The sequence below is a fragment of the Henningerozyma blattae genome, chromosome 9 (genome assembly GCF_000315915.1).
Source record: "Henningerozyma blattae CBS 6284 chromosome 9, complete genome".
Lineage (NCBI taxonomy): Eukaryota > Fungi > Ascomycota > Saccharomycetes > Saccharomycetales > Saccharomycetaceae > Henningerozyma > Henningerozyma blattae.
The window spans coordinates 645,820-666,471 of NC_020193.1; the positions used below are offsets into that span (position 1 = coordinate 645,820).

Consider the following 20,652-nt stretch of genomic DNA (forward strand, 5'->3'; position numbering starts at 1 on the left):
GAAGGCCGAGACACCAAATTGCTATTCATACCGGATTTGATTTATATTTGGATGCTGTATTTTGATATTGAATCCAACTAAGCGAAATTTTGAATTTTGAAAAAATTTCCGGTGATGTGAAAAATTACAAAGTTGATGTTTGTTTGTTTGTTTATTTTTTTTATCGTCTTATTTTCCTTTGTGTTGTTGTCTTGTAATTTTTTTTTTCATTAATTCTGGTTTACTTTGTTTCTATGTAACTCATTCAATTGAGATTTTAGACAATTTATAATATTTATTGGAAATAGATTTATCTATTATACTTATTGACAGTTGCATTTCACATCATTCGGTTGAACGTTCCATATATTATATATAGATAGATAGAGTGAAACGGCAAGATGGAAAACGTTGTTGAACAAAATAGCAGTGTCGTTGTAGACACCATTAGCAACACTGTTAGTGAAATTGTGGCCAAGGCTGTGGAAACTGAAGGCGTCGTTTCCTTGATTTCAAAAGAAATTGGTCTTAATGACATAATTGAATCTATTCAATTCGATATTCCAAGTATCCACCATCCATTTGGTGTTCAATTGTGGCCAATCTTCTCTAAAGTTTTCGAAAAATATGCAGGTATCCCAGCAGAAGAATTCAACTTCCAACCAGGCGTCACATGCATGGCCAATGGTTACCATGCAATTGGTGTCATCATAATGTATTATATTATCATTTTTGGTGGTCAAGCTATTCTGAACAAATTAAATACTAGACCAATGAAATTCCGTATTATTTTCCAATTGCACAATTTAATTTTGACTTCTGTTTCTTTGGTTTTATTCTTGTTGTTAGTAGAACAATTGGTTCCAATGGTTTACACTCATGGTATTTTCTGGTCCATTTGTTCCAAGGAAGCCTTTGCACCAAAATTGGTTGTATTGTATTATTTGAATTATTTGACTAAATTTATGGAATTGTTAGATACCGTGTTTTTAATTTTGAAGAGAAAGAAGTTATTGTTCTTACACACTTACCACCACGGTGCTACAGCTTTGTTATGTTACACTCAGTTGATGGGTAAGACTTCTGTCGAATGGGTTCCAATTGTATTGAACTTATGGGTTCATATCATCATGTACTGGTACTATTTCTTAAGTTCCATTGGTATTAGAGTTTGGTGGAAGGAATGGGTTACTAGATTCCAAATCATTCAATTTTTGATCGATTTAGTCTTTGTCTATTTCGCTACCTACACTTATTACGCACACAAGTACTTCAACAACATTTTGCCAAATAAAGGTACTTGTTATGGTACACAAGATGCTGCCGCTTACGGTTACTTAATCTTAACCTCATACTTATTTTTGTTCATTTCATTCTATATCCAATCTTATAGACGTGGTGCATCTAAGAAAGCTGAAAAGAAATCCGCTGCTGCTGCTGCTGCTGCTGCTGCGCAATCTGATTCTTCTAAGAACATTGCCACTGCTTCTGGTGTTGCCGCCAAGAAGACCAAAGTTTCATCTAGAAAAGCCTAGTTAAGCTAACAACTAACAAATATTAAACAAAAATATTTGTAAAGATGAAAAAAAATAAAAAATAAAAAATAAAAATAAAAAAGATCAGAAAAAAAATTTTAGATGGCCTTGCATTAAAGAGCTAGCTATGTACAGAACATTAACGAATCATGTCGTGTACAGGTTCCTTTAATCACTTCGTATGTATTAAAAGAACTGTACTTCGATTATATAGTTATACCCAACAGATCCATCAGGATATATATATGAATGATACCAATTAGGTAGTTATGTAATTATTTTAAATAAATAGATTTTGTTTTTACCCTAAAACGCAACCCAAGTAATCTTTTTTTGGAACCCCACAACCCTAGGTCCACAAGGTCCAAGTGCCGAATGCCGGATGCCGGATGCCGAATGCCGAGCGCCGAGTGCCGAGTCGCATCGGTCTCCTGTTTGGTGCCAGAAGCCGAGAAGTCACCGAAAACAGGCAGAGACCGATAGAAGTCCATCAAGAAATGCTCGGTTTCCATCGGACGCTAGTAATCTCACCATAAACAATGAGACCAAGCCGAATAAGCCGAATAAGCCGAATAAGGGGAGCGAACAAAAATGAAAAATTTGACACTATCAGAGAGATGTCACAAGAATGGCAGGTATTATTGTGACATTTAACAATTGTTACTATAGTGGGAGGTCTTAAAAACTATCATTATCAAGGGACTTAACTACTGCAATACCGTCATTTAAATTGTTAAGGGCAAATATCATTTTTGGGGACAAATTTTCCTTCAGGTAACTTGACCTCTAGCGCTTTCTAGCTTGTCTTACATCGTGTGTGGAAAAAATTGAGTGTCATTAGTGAGCCCTGTTTATTTTCTTGTCTTATGACAAACAATTCAATGATGTAGTACAACGAAAACATAAGGAATTCTCACGTCATCGCATATGTATTTGTGTCAACTTTTCTCGACTATTTTGAATATATAACGACATGTAGATGAACAGATGGTTCAAAAAAGTAAATGTTACGAATAGGAGATATCTACGACCGTCTTATACCACCGGGTTATTCTGGATATTATTCGGATATTCGACGTATGAATATGTAGTTGCCTCATGTGCATACGTTATGTGAGCAGCGTCAGCATTTTCCTATTATAGTGACCTTACTGAAGTCATATTTGGATAGGAACTAAACTAGACTTCCAACTATACGGTTAAAGGTTAAGTTTTTTTTTGCGGTCCCTAAGAAATCATAACCCTCCATCTCATCGGTTGAATGTTTCATTCTGCAATGTTATTGAAATAGGATATGTGCCTGTGATAATCTTTAAATTTTTAAACGCTTGTCCACTCCACATCGGCTATACTCCATAATGCTGTCTTTAGAAAAATTGAAGACCGGTTGTAATAATGAGTAGTATTGAATGTGTGTAATTGCTTTGTATGATTTTTCTATCTTGGGAAACCACGGTTGTGTCTTCGTGGTTATTGGAAAAAGAAAAAAAATATTTGAATTAAGCTTTACACTTAGGCTTATATTTTTCCTCATAGATGCAGGTATTTGTTTTATTTGGTGTAAGTTTGTATTATATTGGTAAGTCCATTTTTTTTCTTTTTATTGTTACTATATCAACAAATATTCATCCAGCTTAATGCTTACTAAAATGTCATATTTTTCCTATGCATTTTGTTCTTGTATTTGGCTAATATTCAAAATTCAACAGTAATTTGTCTCATATTTATTTAATATCGTCGTTATTACTCATTTATTGTGTGTCAGTTTTATTCTCAATTCTAAGAATGTTTTAAAATATACTATAACTGAATCTTTGATTAGTTCGACGCCTCTTTAGCTTTACACCATTCATTACAATAATGTAAAATTATCTTTATCTTTACCCTTTTTCACACATAACACGCTGACATATTAGAAGCTTTATTGGTGAGGGGTATTGTTTAAATTTTAAGCCGCCTTTTCTTCTTTTATAGATTCTTTCCCTGTGCATATGTCTCAGCTCCATTAGAGATTGCCTATATATTAAGGTTGGTTGTCTTAAGTTATAGAACATCTGCATAATTACTCCATTCTAGCTCTCACCTCAAGCAGCTATTGCGCTAGCACCCGCTACATGAGTTTCTTGGGCTGATTTTTTATTTTGTTACTTTTTTTTACTCTTGCTTATAGCGCAATTTCATATCTGCATAACTTTTCTATAGAACTACAATGAAAAAAGAATTAAGGTTTTTAAGGTTCAAGTATTTACCCATTGATTACCATTTCCATTGATCTCTATATTCTATCCCTATCGGGGTGTTCTCTTTTTTAGTGTTTATACAGACCTCATTCATGCTCATTCACATTAATAAGTAATCTCGCTATATCCGCACTAAACACCTAGCACCATTTGCTGGTCTATCATCTTTATTGTCCCAAAGTAATCATAATTTCCAATTGCTCTTTAGGAATCTGTATATAGATTTGTTTATATAATTGTATTCCTCCATACATTACTATTTGCATCACTATTATTGCCTACTCCCTATTGGTACACTTCCTCAGAATCCCCCGCAGCATGTGGTGAGAGGTTTTAGATGATCTGCCTTTTCCCGCAATTTTTCTTCCATCAAATTGAATTGAAATCATTTTCAATTTTGAAATATTCGCTTTCGTCAATCTCAATTAAAATTTAAAATTAAATCTAAAACTTCTTAACTGAGAAACAAGAAAAACACATTACAGAAAATTCAAGAAAAAATCAAAAAAAAAAAAATAAAAAAAAAAAAAAAAAAAAAAAAAAATTAAAAAATTAAAAATTAAAATTTAAATTTAAAAATAAAAATAAAAATAAAAAAAATTTAAATTTAAAAAAGTAAAATAATTTGAAGCCATCAAGTAAGGATAAAGTTTAGACTTTAAGTAACGTTAAGAAAGTAAAGGACAATATATACATAAGTAAGGTATCAAGCAGTTTGAACAGAGAAAAAGAACCCTTCGCTTCAGTAAGACCTTAATTTGATTTCATATTGATTTTCCTTTTTTTATTTTTTTAATTTTGATTCTGCAGTCTTAACATTCAGATTAGATAAATAATGAGAAGAAAAAAGAATTAAAAATAGTACGGTCATACATTGATATTATTACTTCACTTGGTTATCCAGATTTTGAGTGTCTTTCTTTTCTACAGTTGTTTGCTACTCTTATTCTTTCCGCTCCTCCTACTTGTACTCGAAGTATTATTCACATTCATACGTTTTTTGGTCGTTGTGGTCTTTCTTTACTCTATTCTTTAAACTATTTGTACGTTCAAAATATATTTTTGCTTCGAAATTATTTGTTTCCTACGACCTCATCAACAAAAATACTAACAGTACCAAATTCAACCGTTATTGGAATAATTTTTTTTTCAAACCAAAGTATAGTTTCTTTCAAAAATAATTTCCTACGTTCACTCCTAGCATTTCCATTCTTTTAATCAGGTTATTATACTCTCCATTTTTTTACTTTTAAAAAATAAAAATATTCAAAATAAAATTAACTTTGTACGTCATTTTCAAGTCAACTCGTTAGTTATGTTGGATCCTACATTATCAAATCCGAACAGTAAAGATAATCCAATAGCAATTTCTCCGAACAGTAATACAACTACTACAAATACATCTGCGGCATCAAGAATTGAAAATAACACTAAAATCCTCAATATCAAGAATAACTCCAACAGTCTCAATTCAACCCTTAGTTTGATGAATTCAAATGGTACAAATTCCGGCACAGATAATACTTCCCCGTTATTGGCTCACATGAATACAAGTTTAAATCACAGCAGTAATAGTATTAATAATAGTAATAACAAATCCACCACCAGAGCAACTACTACTACTACTACCACTACTACTACTACAATTTTTAATAATAATAATACAGCAACGTCGTTATCTGTATCAAATGGTCCTATCAGTTTGCCCCCAATATCTTCCTTTGATAACTTAATAAAAGCAGCTGAAAAGCATTACATTAATAAAAATCCGAATTCAAGTGATCAAACTTCAAACGAGAAAAATTCAAATAGCGGCAATGATGTAAACAATGATCAAGCTAATGGTAACAAAAATTCAAATAGTTCTGTCTCTTCAGTTGTTGATCGAGATTTAGAATCTATTTTACAACAGAATAATGTTCCTGTTACTTCCAGAGAATTACCAGCCCCTCATCAAATGTTATTGCAACAACAACAACAATTGCATGTGCAGCATCAACGCCAATTGCAAGTTCAACAGTTAAGACTTAACCAAAATCATACGCCAATAAATACTACAACAAATTCACTTAATACTTCAGCAACCACTTCAACATCTACTTCACCTACTACTAATAATGTAGAAACTCCAGTAGCAACCACTACAACAGTAACTATAACTCCTGGAAAAGTTTCCAAACCTAGAAAGAAGCGACAATGTCCAATCTGTAAAGGGTTTTTTGCAAACTTAACTACACATAAAGCTACACATTTAACTGCAGATGAACGACCACATAGATGTTCGATTTGTAATAGAGGATTTGCAAGAAATAATGATTTGATTAGGCATAAAAAACGACATTGGAAAGATGAAATTAAAAATAATTCAAAGAAAGCTAAATCCTCAAATTCTTCAAAAACTTCGAATTCTAATATCTTGTCAACTTCTAACCTCCGTGTAAATAGTGGTGGAAGTAATACAAGTACTTCTACTGTTACTCCAACTCCAACTCCAACCCCTTCTACTTTAGAATCCCTACAAAATACAATATCACAAAATGTACCAATAATAAACCCTGATAACAATAATGATATCAATAATACTATCACCTCTAATAATAAATCTAATATTAATCTTAATACTAATCCTAATAATGAATTCAACAACAATGTTAATTTAACTCCAAATACAAACACAAACACACCTTTGCATCATAATGAAATTAATCAATCTCAGTTCCTTGACACTAATAATATACTTAATTCTAATATAAATAATTATACTTCCAATAGCATAAGTTCTAAAAATGTCAATATTACTGGCAATAACGTTAATGCCAATACTTCTGATCAGTTAAAGTCATTGCATAATATTAAAGGTACATACAAATGTCCTTATAATTCAACTTTAGTTAAACTGGACATGGAAATGTATCCATTTAAAGCAAAATCGTTAAATTTTCAAACTTTAAACTGCCATCAGACTGGTGTTTTTTCTAGATGTGATACTTTTAAAAATCACTTAAAAGCTTTGCATTTTGAATATCCACAAGGTACCAAAAGAAAAGATCGACTCTTTTCTTCTGGTAAATGTAAGCATTGTGGCCAAAACTTCCCTAACGTTGATGTTTGGTTGAATTACCATGTTGGAAAAAATTGTGGTTATACTTATCATTAAACGCATAGTATATTTTTTTTTCTTTTTTACTAACGGTTATTTTCTATTATTATTTATTTATATTATTATTGTGAAAATCCATTACACTTTCCACTATAATTTCCATTTTTATTTTACAAATATGATTTTAATTGTCATTGGGATTGTTAAAACATATTAAAACTTACTGTAACATTTTGAATAAAAAAACCTTGTTCACTTTCCCTAGTTTACACACATATATGCCCCCTATGCCCTATTCTTTTTATGATTTTACTTTTTTTATCTAGCCTTTTTTTCTTTTACACTCTATGTACATTATTATACTATGATATACAACTCACACATGCATTTAATACACACATACACATTAACATACACATACATTAATACATACACATAAACATACACATTAACATACACACACATACACATTAACATACACATACATTAATACTTATAGTTAAACTTACATTTACACAGACACATTAAGCCACACATATATTCACATATACATATTCTCATACACATGCATATACACATTGACTAACATGCGCATACAAATATACATATACATATATTAATCCACGAATATGCATATTATTTTGTTGCTGCGATACTAAAAGTGAAGCGTTATATATACACTTATGCTTTCAATTACAACAAAATCTGACTGCAATATCAATTATGAATAGGATATAGAGACGCATTAAAAAAAATAAATCCTACTTTTGTTCCGAAATGAGTTAAAATTACTTATGTTTTCTAGAATCATACGATATATGAGTTCTTACTTCTTATGCCCATCATCGTCTTATTTTCACATATATTATAATTATGCTACTTTATGCAATATGGCCATAATATCCTTTACGGCGTTTTATTATGTTATACAAATTCATTTTCACTTTTACTTTATTATTTCCATTTTTTTTGTATCATTTCATTTCTTATTCAACTATGTTTTATTATACTATATTGCATATTATGGTAAAAGACAATATTATATGTTTCTTTTAAAATTAATTTGTGATTTTTGTTATTTATGGCTTTTTTTTCAAACTTTTTCTATTTATTATGGACATGTATATATACGTTTTCTATCTCATTTTGCCACTCATTTACGACCACAATTTCTTTAACATGAATGCATTCGTTTATTAATACTTACATTCGATACCATAACTTTCTCAGTAGGTTTTGGTTCAATATATCCCGTTTTAATGTTCTATAAACATCATTTTTCCCTATTATAAGCAGTTGTTCTATAGCTATAGTAATTAGTTAATGAATTATTTATATTTGTATATATTACTGGTTTATGTATTTATTTATGTCTCAGTAAGCAACTCATTATGCCCTTTTTATGTTACTAGTCAAATAATATAATCAAATAATATTTTTTAAAAGGATAAAATAAATTATCATAGTGTTAATCTTCTTTTTAAAACCTAATGTGATAATGTTCCTTTTGCATGTGAATTATCTTCGTGCACTTATTCCTATTTAGGTAATTTTCCGCAATAGGTTTTAAGTCATACTTAAACTTATTTTTAATTAAGGTTACCATCTGCTTTAGGAAAAAATGGCGGGCCAAAAGCAACCCCTAAGCGAATACCCTATATTAACTTTACGTTGTTATGGATACTAAAAGGCATACATACTACTGGATACTCTTTATCAGTAAAAAGGGATTTTTCATCGTGTATATCGTTAAAATATTTATGGCGTCAAAAAGTCGTAGGAATTCATTTAAAACGTAGTGAGAAGTAGAGGGTGTTTTGTAAGAAATAAAGAAAAAAAATTTAGCATAAATAGTTTACTTGAATTTAGCAAGTTTAGTTATTTATCCTTAAAATTGTAGTTCTAGTAAATTAGAAACAAATAAAATCTAAATGAAATAAAGGTTATTGAGTACTGGAAGTATGATTCTCATTACGAATTTCTTAAAGCTTCATACATTTGTTCACATTTTAATATTTTCTATTAAATTTGTTAGTTGTGATGTTGAATTGATTCGGCCAAATAAATTGTTGGTAATCAATTATGACGATAAGAATAATAATGTTCAGGAGAAGACATTGAGAATCTCTTGGAAGTTGAATTCTCTGTCACCAACAATAGATGAAATTGAAAAATATACATTTTCTTTATGCTCTGGGCCATCAAATGCAATAAAAAATTTTGGAGAAATGCTGACAATTAATTCAAATATGGTTGTAGGCAAGAATAATATTTATGAAGTTGATTTACAATTAAAAAATAACATTGGTACTAATGGATACTATTATATTCAAGTATTTGCTTTAACTGATATAGGCTATTCGATTCATTATACTCAAAAATTTGAAATGAGAGGAATGATAGGTCTTGATAAAGCAGATACAAATATTGCTGATATTAGGATGCATAACGGTGTAGGCATAGGAGGTGGTGCACCTTTGCTACAGTTCGGTATCGATGGTAAAGAGATAAATCAAAATAATGAACTTGCAGGTGCCCCTCCACCAGAGACAGCCTTAGCTGCGTCATATTTGGTTGGATTGCCATATGGTAAGCAAAATGGAAACATCAAGTACGCGCCAATGCAAACTCAACCTGGCACAAAAGTTACCGCTAAGACATGGAAGAAGAAAAATCCAATAAGTGATGTATCCTTTTTCAAATTTGGCAGATTACAAGGTCATTATCTTACTGATATTGGCGATGGTAAGAACAAGAATAGACAAAAAATAACCACTGAAGTGCTATTGAGGCCCAATGTTGATACAACTATAACTCCAATGAGAAATTATAAAACAGATATGGATGTTAATTTTGTTTCACAAGCAAAATTTCCTTCTGATAATGGTGGCTGGTATAAGCCAGATAAAAAAATCCAAAGGCCAACTAAGGTGAGAGAGAAAAAATACATAATATATTAGAAAATAAAATATTCCGTGGATTGGAAATTGTTATTAACTTTGTAGCAAAATAATCTAAAAAGAATCAAAGAATTATGAAAAAAATTGGTTTGGAATTCAGACCCTAGATGATTAAAAAAATGAGCAAGGAAAAAAAGTAAAAAAAAAAAAAAAAAAAAAAACAAGATAGGTGTTTATGCAACCTATTTAAAGCTATATGTTATTGAGATTGGTAATAAGTTAAATTTTCCTTGTTACATGTCGCATTCATTTTGTATTAGTTTTACTTTTCTTGTAGCATTTGGTAATGATACGTCACTAATGAGACTTTTTCTTCTTCGATGTCAAGAAAAGTAATTTCTATTCCTGGCTGATTTGAATCGGAATATCCTTGATGTTTCTACTTTGTTTGACCCATGATGAATCAATCAAATACAAAGTACTTAATACTGTTTCTAGCAGACGACCATCAGTAATTTTATGATGTTGATTTATTTATTTTTGAAATATAATAAAATCAGAAAAAAAAATAAAATAAAAAAAAAAAGAAAATAGAAGAGAAAATGCGAAAGTTCATTAGAGTTTATTTAGTTGGTTCATATAATGTTTCGTTCTTAGATTTCGTCCGTTTTAAAATTCAGACATATATGTGTAATAGAAAGATATTATGTGATGTGTTACCTTGAGTCTTCATCGCTCGAGATAGCATTTTCATTTGCTAAAGTTAATAAATTGTTATAATGTGATGTTGGTGATGATGATGTAGATGAAATATTGGAAGAGGAAACTGAAGAGACAGTTGTTGAAAAAAAATCGTTAAAATCACTAGCAACATTTAAGTGATCTATAGTACGCGTTTTGGATGATTTAGATGCAGCCCTTGAGGCAGCCGCTAGTAATTTCTTCTTTGACGGTAAATTCTTCCTGGATCCAGTAAAAGATCTTGATCTCTGACCAGAACCACTAAAATTCTTAGATTTTGTAGCTTCTCTTTGAGCATCGTATTGTTTTTTAGACATTATATTTAATTTGTTACCTTTATACGACAATGTTTCTCTTTCACATGAGGCAGTATTAATAGTGATTGAACCATTATCATTTCCGAATGAGGAAATATCAATATCTGAATCATAAAGAGTTAGGAAATTTTGATAATTTTTCAAATGTTTAAACTCTACCAAAACAGTACCATTGAAATTTCTCTTTCTATCCCTTTTCAACCTAACTTGGTTGATTGTATTCTTTGGAGATAAAGTTTTGATAAAGTTTTCTATGTCTTCTTGATAAAGTTTAGCATTATCTGTCAATTCTGAAGCATTTTGATTTTCTTGATTCTCATTACTTATTATATTTTTATCCGAATCATGTGGGAAATTTAAAATAGCTAATGTCCTTGAAGATTGTTCTTGTTTATCTTTTCTATCTAAGACTAAAGGTTTTAATCTTTTAATATTTTCGCCATCATTTGAAACTTCCAAGATCGTGGACGTCTTCAAAACTTCCACAACTTTATCAATAGGCCTATATCGTTTCATCCTATTGAATGTAGCAATAGTAGTGATTGGCACCCATCCATCATTTTTCTCTGCTATTGATCGTAAAAACTTATCATAAGGTAAATTATATTCTGAGAAATAAAACTCAACTTGTCTAAGACATTTTTCATTGATATCTGGAGTAAAATCGATCGGAGCAAAGGAGCCTCTTCTTTCTTTCATTAACATGGTATAATAAATATGTGTTTAAAGTAGACGTGTGTTCTTTTTGTTTTTTCTTCCAATAAATAGTCTTGGTTTTATCAATAAGGGTTAAATATATATATTTTCATAAATCTTATTTGTCCTACTTAACAAGACAAATGAAAGTTAGATAAGTAGTTCTCAAGGTAAAATGAAATAATAATATACACTCAATACTCAAACCAGTTCCTCTTTAAATAAGCCTCAAGACCACCAAATAACGACTCCATTTTATCAACGAAAAAGTAGTCAAATCAATTTATACTGAAACCCAATTAATTGGTTAAATTTAGCTAATTTACCATCTGTTGTTTCCAATCTCCAAATTACTCACACTGATATCAAGAAAATTATTTGCCATAGCCCGAGTTAGAAATTGAAAAAATCAAAAATCAAATAATAGTTAGGACAAATGGATCATGGACATGTGGGTAAGGGACAAATTCCTTATTTGATTACGATGACAAACTTAATATGGACAATTTCTTCATTTGGTAACTTGGACAAATATGAAAAGGGTTGACAGCTTTGTCTGTCTGTTTTTAATGTTTTTTTTTTGCTTTTTGTTTTTCGTACACGTGTAAAATCGAAAAAAAAGCCGAGGCCGAAAAAACCTCGGAAAAGCGAAATTCGTGCCGATATTGAAGATCATGGAAAGTTCAAGTGATGGCGACTAATAGTAAGACCCTTCTGGATATATTTATTTAAGGTTATTTCATTTTCGATTGTATTATTATTGCAAAAGTTGCAATTCAACGCAGGTTTTTCACTGTATAACGATAAAAAAAATCTAAAGAAAGAAAGGACCTCCTTCACTTGACAGGACTGAAGTGTCACCTCTATATCGCCATGGCCCAAACCTCTACCTTCAAGACTGCTGCTACTAGTTCATCTACTTCCAAGTCTTCAGGAACCACCACATCCAGTGCTACTGCTGCACCTGCAAAACTACCAGCAACCAGTTGGGCCCAAGCTGCTGCTAGAGCCAGTTCTTCCAAAAGCATTCCAGCCACTGCTGCTGCTGCACCATCTGCATCTACCGTTAATAGTAGCAACGGTAATTCTAGCATTAGAGGAGGAAGTAATGTTAATACTAAATCATCTAAAAAGTCGAATTCCACTCTGAGAAATTACAATCGTAATGAGGTAGCTAGTTTTATGTCCAAACAATTTGCCACATATTCTCAAACGTCTGCCTCCTTAAATTCGAGCACAATCGGATCTAATGATATTTGGGGCACTGTTACTTCAGGTAAGAATAAAAATAAGAAATTTGCATGTCTGTCTGAAATAGCACGTTCTTTGAGGAATGTTTAGGAAAGTATCAACCACTTCTACTGAAATGGAATCGATGTGATTTGTATTTGAAACCAGTTCTTTTTCTATCATTTTTATGTAACTTATAAATTTTTCATGACTCTCTCATACTGTTTTTATTTTCTCTCCCTTCATTTCCTTATTTATTGATTTGATTTGATTTAATTTGCTGATCTTCTTATACTTTATCGCTTCTACATCCCCAGTTTATCCATATCTCTTCCTAATTTTAATTTTGGACATCCTTTTTTTTTCTATATAGGCTTACTTATCTATTTAGACACATATTTTCCTTAACTCGTCTTATACAATACTCTATTTTTATTTCTCATATGATTCGTAACTACAAATTTAGCATTATGTGATCAATTAAGAATATATATTCGCCTCTTTTTCTTAATATTCTTAAGGCACAATGGCTTTTTATTTTTTAAAAGGTAGGCTTATCAGTTGTCCAAGTGTTTTAAGCATGTTTTCAATAAATTTGTTTAGTCTTGTTTTTTTTTTCACTTATCCATTGTTACCAATCATAATCATCTATCGTAGCGAAGACTGGATCGGGTATCTGTTTAAGATAGCATTTTCAAGATATTTTTAAGTCTCCCTAAGAAGAAAAGCATACGAATACAGTAAATTCTTGATTAACTTACTAATGTATGTATATGTGATTTTTTTCAGCTATCTTGGTATATTAACATTCAAATATTCTTCCAAGGAAGCTCTCTTGCAACTCGTTATCTTTATAGCATATAGTTGTGGATCTCACAACCAATCGGCAGACTCCTCCATTTTATTATATCAACATAGCCTTTGTTTGCTTCACTGAAGGAGTAATTTTTACTCCTTATAAACCAATAAAATTGAATATCTACTGATAATGCCTAAAACTTTACATCCAAAAATGTTTGGCTAGTTCTGTTGGCATATTGTCTTCCTAGCTTCTAGTCTGAATACCCCACAGGCGTGTAAGGAAGAAGATCTCCGACATCAACTTCATGAGTCATTTTCTTACTGAGTCATTTTAAAGAAAGATGATTTATTATTGTTTACAGGGTGTTTTCTTTTTCCTTTAAGCCTATTTTGCGTATATATTTAGATACTTGATTTTTCTGTAAACGGCAAATAACCGGTTTCGAGAATTATCCTTTGAGAAATCGATGACCTTAACGAATGACTATTAAAAATTTTCCTAATATTAGAAGTATTTTTAGTTATCATGCGTGGCTTTATTTAAGGAAGTATATAAAACACTTACAATAATTGGGATTTACGGAGTAAGACGAAGCAAGGGCAATAGGGGTTGACGATCGAGTGTGAAGATAACTAAACTATACTAAGTGTATTACAATAATATAACTAAGCCGTTATATTAAATTTCATAACAAACTTATTAAAATATTAAAATAACAAATGAGTCCTTCAAGGTTAGAAAGGTTACTATCATATCATATACGGCATCTATTACCTCACGTTTTATCGCATCGTAATTTATACAAGTTATCATATATATTTGCATTATTAACAGCTGTCACCTCTGGCTTTATATCATTAATTTCTTTATTTTCTGCGCCATGGCAATATCATCTAGGTTATACATCAAAACAGATCAATATAATTGCCAGTTGGACCATGTTAGGGATGTATTTGACTCCACCTGTTTTGGGTATCATGGCTGATATTCATGGTCCTATCACATTATCATGGCTATCATTATTTTTATTCGTACCTTCATATGCATATCTTTCATATTCATTTAATCAAGCTAATAATAATATTACATTTTTATTCACTGTTATAAGTTTTATTAATATCGGTATTGCTACAAGTGCATTATATTTTTGCTCATTAATTACATGTGCTAAATTATACCCACAAAGGAAGTTATTAAGTATTAGTTTACCTACAACATGTTACGGTATTTCATCTTTAATCGGATCACAATTTTTAAGATGGAAATGGTTTTTCACAAAGCAAAATTATTTGGATCTTGCAAGAGTGTTTAAATGTTTCAGTTGGATTTATTTGGTTGTTTGTATATTAAGTTGGGTTGCCACAAGTTTTATTACTTTGTTGAGTATCATTGAAGAGAAAGAACGATTATCCAACGATTCAAGTGATAATATTAATACTACTGGATCTAGTAGTACCAATAATTTTATTAATGATACCGAAACTGAAACTGAAAATGAAAACGATATCAGTGAAACAACACTATTAATCCCCGTTCAAACAAAGGAAGAAAATCAAAAATATATCCGTATATTTTTAAGTGACCCAACCTCTTATCTATTAGCCATTTCGATGTTCTTATCGCTGGGTCCATTAGAAATGTTTGTTACTGATATGGGATCCTTAACAGAAGTTTTATTAAATGGTAGAGATAATCCAACATTAAGTGCTGAATTGTTATCATTATATTCATTCGTTTCAACAGCAGTCAGATTATCCACAGGTGTCTTGACCGATTATTTAATTAAGATTAAAAAATCACCTAAGTGGATTCTAATTAACTATCTGATTTTGGCATTAATTTCACAATTGTATATTCTAACGTTGACAAGTGGTGGTAATAGACATAAAATTAGTGACTCTAAGATCCTTCTCATGGGTGGTTTAATGGGTGCTGTATATGGTGGTATGTTTACCATATACCCTACTATTGTTTTACTAAGGTACGGACAAGACCATTTCGGTACTGTCTACGGGTCACTAATGACCTCTCCAGCATTAGGTTCAGCATTCGCCTGCATGTTGTACGCCCAGATTTACGACTCCAACTGTAAGACTAGCAGCTTGAATGACATTGCTAATGTCATTTCAAGTTCTAATTGCATAGGCAACGTCTACCGGATAAGTTCTCTCCAAATTCTTATTTCATTGCTAGTTACAATACGGGTGCTCCACTGCTGGGGACCCAAGAAGATATAACAGGTACATTTATAGCTGTATAGTCGTGTATAACTAATTGCCTTTATTTTACTAACTCAACTATCTTGGGCTTATCAATCTGACTACTATAAATATACTATATCGTTACAGTAAAATATCACATAATAAATTATATATATAACTGGAGAAGAATATCAACGCATCAGAGTTACCCGCCCTCCTTCGAAGAAGGAAGAATTCGCGCGAAGCGTTTTTTTCAGATTCGACAACGCGAATTGGCCAGCAACTCGTAGTGAATTGGACGTTGGAAATTGCCAGTCGACGTGGCATGCTCGAGACATATTCACAGGATTGGCATCATCTAATATATATATATTTAACGAACCTCAATGGAAAAAATTTACCGTATGAAAGGTTAGTCTTAAGATCATCAGACCCTCTAAGCTCCTTTTGTTCCACCAGATAACAAACCAATCTAACTGCTCTTTAGGAAACCTATTGGTGTAATCGATAATAATCCCGAGCATTTACTTTCTCCTTCAAATTTGCAAGTTCCCTTGGCTTATTCAATCCATCTCAGTCTCAGCATTAATATATATATATCCATTCCCTCATAGAATCGATAAATATTTCAACGTCATAAGCATATAACCCCATATATAATGTCCGGTAGAATTTTAGATTTGTTCAAGCCTTTCAAGGCCTTTTTACCAGAAGTGATTGCTCCACAAAGAAAAGTTCCATACAATCAAAAATTGATTTGGACTGCTGTTTCATTATTGATCTTTTTGGTTATGGGTCAAACACCCCTATACGGTATCGTATCTAGTGAAACCTCTGATCCTTTATACTGGTTACGTTCTATGCTAGCCTCCAATAGAGGTACGTTGATGGAATTAGGTGTTACACCAATCATTACTTCTTCAATGATTTTCCAATTCTTACAGGGGACTCAATTGTTACAAGTTGATATGTCCAATAAGAAAGATGTAGAACTATTACAAATGGCTCAAAAAGTTTGTGCCATTGCTTTAACTTTTGGTCAAGCTGTTGTTGTTGTGTTAACTGGTAACTACGGTAATCCATCTTCTTTAGGTATTTCCATCTCTTTGATTTTAATCTTCCAATTGATTTTTGCCTCATTTATTGTTTTATTATTAGATGAATTATTATCAAAGGGTTATGGGTTAGGTTCTGGTATCTCATTGTTTACCGCTACAAATATTGCCGAACAAATCTTTTGGAAGGCTTTTGCTCCAACTACTGTCAATATGGGTCGTGGTACCGAATTCGAAGGTGCTATAATTGCTTTGTTCCATCTATTAGCTGTAAGAAAGGACAAGAAAAGAGCTTTGGTTGAAGCTTTCTATAGACAAAATCTTCCAAATTGTTTCCAAGTTCTTTCCACAGTTGCAGTATTCTTGTTTGTCTTATATTTACAAGGTTTCCGTTATGAATTACCTGTTAGATCAACTAACGTTAGAGGTCAAATTGGTACTTATCCAATTAAATTATTTTACACTTCAAACACTCCAATAATGTTACAATCTGCTTTATCTTCTAACATTTTCTTGATTTCTCAAATTATGTATCAAAAATTCCCATCGAATCCAATCATTAGAATGTTAGGTGTTTGGGGATTAAGACCAGGTTCCCAAGGTCCACAAGTTGCATTAAGTGGTTTAGCTTATTATTTACAACCACCTTCCTCAATTTCCGAAATTTTATTGGACCCAATTAAGGCTGTAGCTTACATTGCTTTCGTTTTGGGTACTTGTGCTTTATTCTCAAAGACCTGGACTGAAATTTCAGGTACTTCTGCTCGTGATGTCGCTAAACAATTTAAAGAGCAAGGTTTAGTCATCAACGGTAAGAGAGAAACTAGCGCTTACAGAGAATTGAAAAAGATTATCCCAACTGCTGCTGCCTTCGGTGGTGCTTCTATTGGTGCATTAGCCGTTGGTTCAGACTTCTTGGGTACTTTAGGTTCTGGTTCATCAATTTTATTAGCTACTACAACTATTTATGGTTATTATGAAATGGCTGCTAAAGAAGGTGGATTTTCTAAAAACTTAGTCAGTGGTATGTCTGAATTGATGTAAAATTTATTTAAAAAAAAATTTGACATTTCTCATTCGAACCTATCTGATTTTTTTTTCTCCTCTATAATCATTATTAAGGATTTAATTGTGAATATTAAAATGTTACAAATACAGAAAAATGGAAAATATTTTATTACTCTGAATTTAAAGAAATAAAATTAAGGACTAACTCTCATATTAACGATACCCTTTAATAATTTATCATTTGTAATTGTCTCGTTATCTGTCTTTTTATCTTTAGCATAAGCTATGTTTTGCTTCAGCTTGTACTATTTTTCCCTTTTCATTTTACTTTTTTCATTATTATTTCTGTAACTGTTTTACTTATATAACTCTTTCATGCGTTACATAAATGTTTTGTTTTTATATCTATCTACTAAACTGTACATCTAAATATTTAATCATCATTTTTACATCCTATTTATTTTTTTGAAATATACATTTTATGCAATGTTATTTTATCTTTTTGTTTTGTTTAAAAAATGAACAATTAAAAAAGAAATAACTAAAATATTTTTACAACAAATGTCAATAAAATATAAGTAAAGATAAATCCATGTGTCACGTAAAAATAAATTTTTAGGATTCAAATAATTGAATATATTACTGTTAAGCGTAAAATATTACGTACTAAGTGATATTTTTATACAACCTGCATTTCTCTGAATATAAACTATTCTTTTTTATTTTTGTAATTTTATATTGCTAGAATTGTGGAATTATGTGTCATAGTTATAGTTTTGTGTTAATAGCTAATAAAGCATGAACTTAGTCGTAATTGTGGCTTTATACAACAACTAATAACAACTTAATATAATTAATAATTCAACATGCATTAAGCATACGTGGCTTCATTACTAAAAATACCAGGTAATGATATTAAGAAGGTATTAGGATGTGATAGGTTTTATTTTAATATCAGACTACCCTTTCGTTGTTGGTGAATCTGCCCATTTTTTGAAGTATAAATTACCACGAAAATATCCCAAAAGTTTATAACTGTTCACTGTATATCCTGTATATATTATATATTTCCTTTCGAAAGAAGGAAGGAGATTTTTTTTATACTAATAATATAATAATTATTCAAACCGATTACTTAACTAAGATTTAAACTATGAGCAACAAAATTTTGAACAGTTTGACCGCTGGTCATATATACGTTATTTATAGGAGGACATTTATAAGAGCAAAGCAGACAATAAATTTTGACAAAATATAAAACATTCAGTGTTATATTTTTACAACTGGAGGCAACTTGTTTGGCTTATTTTGATACAGATACTTTTTTAAGTAAATTAAAGAATTTCTTTGAAAGTTTCATAAGCCATTTGATGCCAATCCAATTGAATACTTCTACGTCACGTGACAGGAGAAAATTTTACAAATGTAACAGTTTTATGCTTTGCTATTCCCAGTAGTATATCTTTTTGGCTGCTAGTTTAATACCAACTGTTTATTAAACTGTACAATTATATACCCGAGCCTACGTAAGTTAAATATTATTATTATTACGTTCCGATTTGTTCACTATACACTTCCATCTTTTGTATTTCGTCCTTTTTGTTTTCTGGTTCTTACCTCTTCGTTCTACCTTAACCCTCTAGTTTATTCTTTTAGCCTTAGATTCTTAAATAGAATTTATGTTCGTGATTCAGTTACTTGTTAATCTACATGTTCATTCCGTTATCACATGATCCTGATTTATACACGTGACTAAGGAATCTCACACTACGTGACATCAAAAAAAGAACTCCTCATAGGGGGCTCGAACCCCTGACATTTCGGTATCCTTGCTTAAGAAATTTCTTAAAAGCCGAACGCTCTACCAACTGAGCTAACAAGGATGAGTTCTTCAAAAATTGATGACATATTACTACTATCAGTACACTATGTCAAGGGTTAGGACTTACAAGCCCTAACTAAATCAGAGACGTTCACGTCAACATGTTGCGACGCGTAAACTCGCTTGTATATAAAGTGATGCCCATGAGGCGTCTATATAGAATTACACAGAATAAGATAAGTAAGTGATAGTTATAAGAATAATCAGGGTTATAGTCATCTGTAAAATACCAGCCAGATCACTATATAATAAAATTTTCCTTTGGGAGTTACTTTAAAAGTATAAGCGTAATTTCGTTTCCTGCGAAATTATTTGTGGGAAGAGCAATATACTGTAGTTTCTACTGGGATTCAAGAGAGTTAGACATTGTTATTCAATGTTTAAGATGTAAAGTTGTGCTGGAATATGATTATATCATTTTCTATTAAGCGGTAAAAGATGTTTTATCACGTGACTTATTATTTAAAATGTGTTTTTCTGTTTATATCGAAAAACACTATTTAAGAAATATATTCATTTTAGTTACAGTATTTACTATATATGTCTAAATAAAGTAATCGTCTTTACATCTTAAACACTGTATAACAATGTCTAACTCTCTTGAATCCCAGTATATATATATATATATATATATACTCACCTCCATTTTCCATGTTTCTGATGACAGTGATGGTGTCGTACAAGCCAGCTACCTACCTCTCTACTACTGCACTACGGTTTTAAGTTTCGAAGACCAAAGTTACAGATATGCTAATTAAAAATAGATTCGATCTATTTATGACAATGCATAATATTACATTTTTTACATAAAAATTGCTCTTTTCGCAAACTTCTTTTTCATTTTGTAATCTATAATAACCACGTCGAAGAACGGTTTAATGATCCTTCTTCTAACATAACACAAGGTATTTTTTTTGTAGGTATTATCCAATTTCTTGTTGTTACCAAACCATAATCGCTACTAAC

General features: G+C 31.2%; 7 protein-coding genes and 1 non-coding gene across 8 annotated transcripts; 6 read left to right on the forward strand and 2 right to left on the reverse strand.

Annotated features, from left to right (window-relative positions):
* Positions 1-380: 380 nt before the first annotated feature.
* ELO3 (fatty acid elongase ELO3) lies at positions 381-1,514 on the forward strand (the record flags this gene model as incomplete). Its single annotated transcript, XM_004182403.1, has 1 exon — positions 381-1,514. One exon carries the CDS (start codon positions 381-383, stop codon positions 1,512-1,514), a length of 1,134 nt encoding a protein of 377 aa, XP_004182451.1.
* A 3,555-nt stretch (positions 1,515-5,069) lies between these two features.
* TBLA0I02770 (C2H2-type zinc finger protein) lies at positions 5,070-6,911 on the forward strand (the record flags this gene model as incomplete). Its single annotated transcript, XM_004182404.1, has 1 exon — positions 5,070-6,911. The coding sequence occupies one exon, from the start codon at positions 5,070-5,072 to the stop codon at positions 6,909-6,911; it is 1,842 nt and encodes a 613-aa protein (XP_004182452.1).
* A 1,904-nt stretch (positions 6,912-8,815) lies between these two features.
* Positions 8,816-9,814, forward strand: KNH1 (Knh1p; the record flags this gene model as incomplete). The annotated part of the gene is made up of 1 exon (XM_004182405.1): positions 8,816-9,814. The coding sequence occupies one exon, from the start codon at positions 8,816-8,818 to the stop codon at positions 9,812-9,814; it is 999 nt and encodes a 332-aa protein (XP_004182453.1).
* A 656-nt stretch (positions 9,815-10,470) lies between these two features.
* Positions 10,471-11,517, reverse strand: LHP1 (tRNA maturation protein LHP1; the record flags this gene model as incomplete). The annotated part of the gene is made up of 1 exon (XM_004182406.1): positions 10,471-11,517. The coding sequence occupies one exon, from the start codon at positions 11,515-11,517 to the stop codon at positions 10,471-10,473; it is 1,047 nt and encodes a 348-aa protein (XP_004182454.1).
* Positions 11,518-12,381: 864 nt separating this feature from the next.
* Positions 12,382-12,849, forward strand: PBP4 (Pbp4p; the record flags this gene model as incomplete). Its single annotated transcript, XM_004182407.1, has 1 exon — positions 12,382-12,849. One exon carries the CDS (start codon positions 12,382-12,384, stop codon positions 12,847-12,849), a length of 468 nt encoding a protein of 155 aa, XP_004182455.1.
* Positions 12,850-14,259: 1,410 nt separating this feature from the next.
* Positions 14,260-15,777, forward strand: MCH1 (Mch1p; the record flags this gene model as incomplete). The annotated part of the gene is made up of 1 exon (XM_004182408.1): positions 14,260-15,777. The coding sequence occupies one exon, from the start codon at positions 14,260-14,262 to the stop codon at positions 15,775-15,777; it is 1,518 nt and encodes a 505-aa protein (XP_004182456.1).
* A 623-nt stretch (positions 15,778-16,400) lies between these two features.
* SEC61 (translocon subunit SEC61) lies at positions 16,401-17,840 on the forward strand (the record flags this gene model as incomplete). Its single annotated transcript, XM_004182409.1, has 1 exon — positions 16,401-17,840. One exon carries the CDS (start codon positions 16,401-16,403, stop codon positions 17,838-17,840), a length of 1,440 nt encoding a protein of 479 aa, XP_004182457.1.
* A 1,753-nt stretch (positions 17,841-19,593) lies between these two features.
* TBLA0Itrna24K lies at positions 19,594-19,687 on the reverse strand. Its single transcript is given in 2 exon segments — positions 19,594-19,630; positions 19,650-19,687. It is a non-coding gene; the product is annotated as a tRNA-Lys (tRNA).
* Between the last annotated feature and the right edge of the window lie 965 nt (positions 19,688-20,652).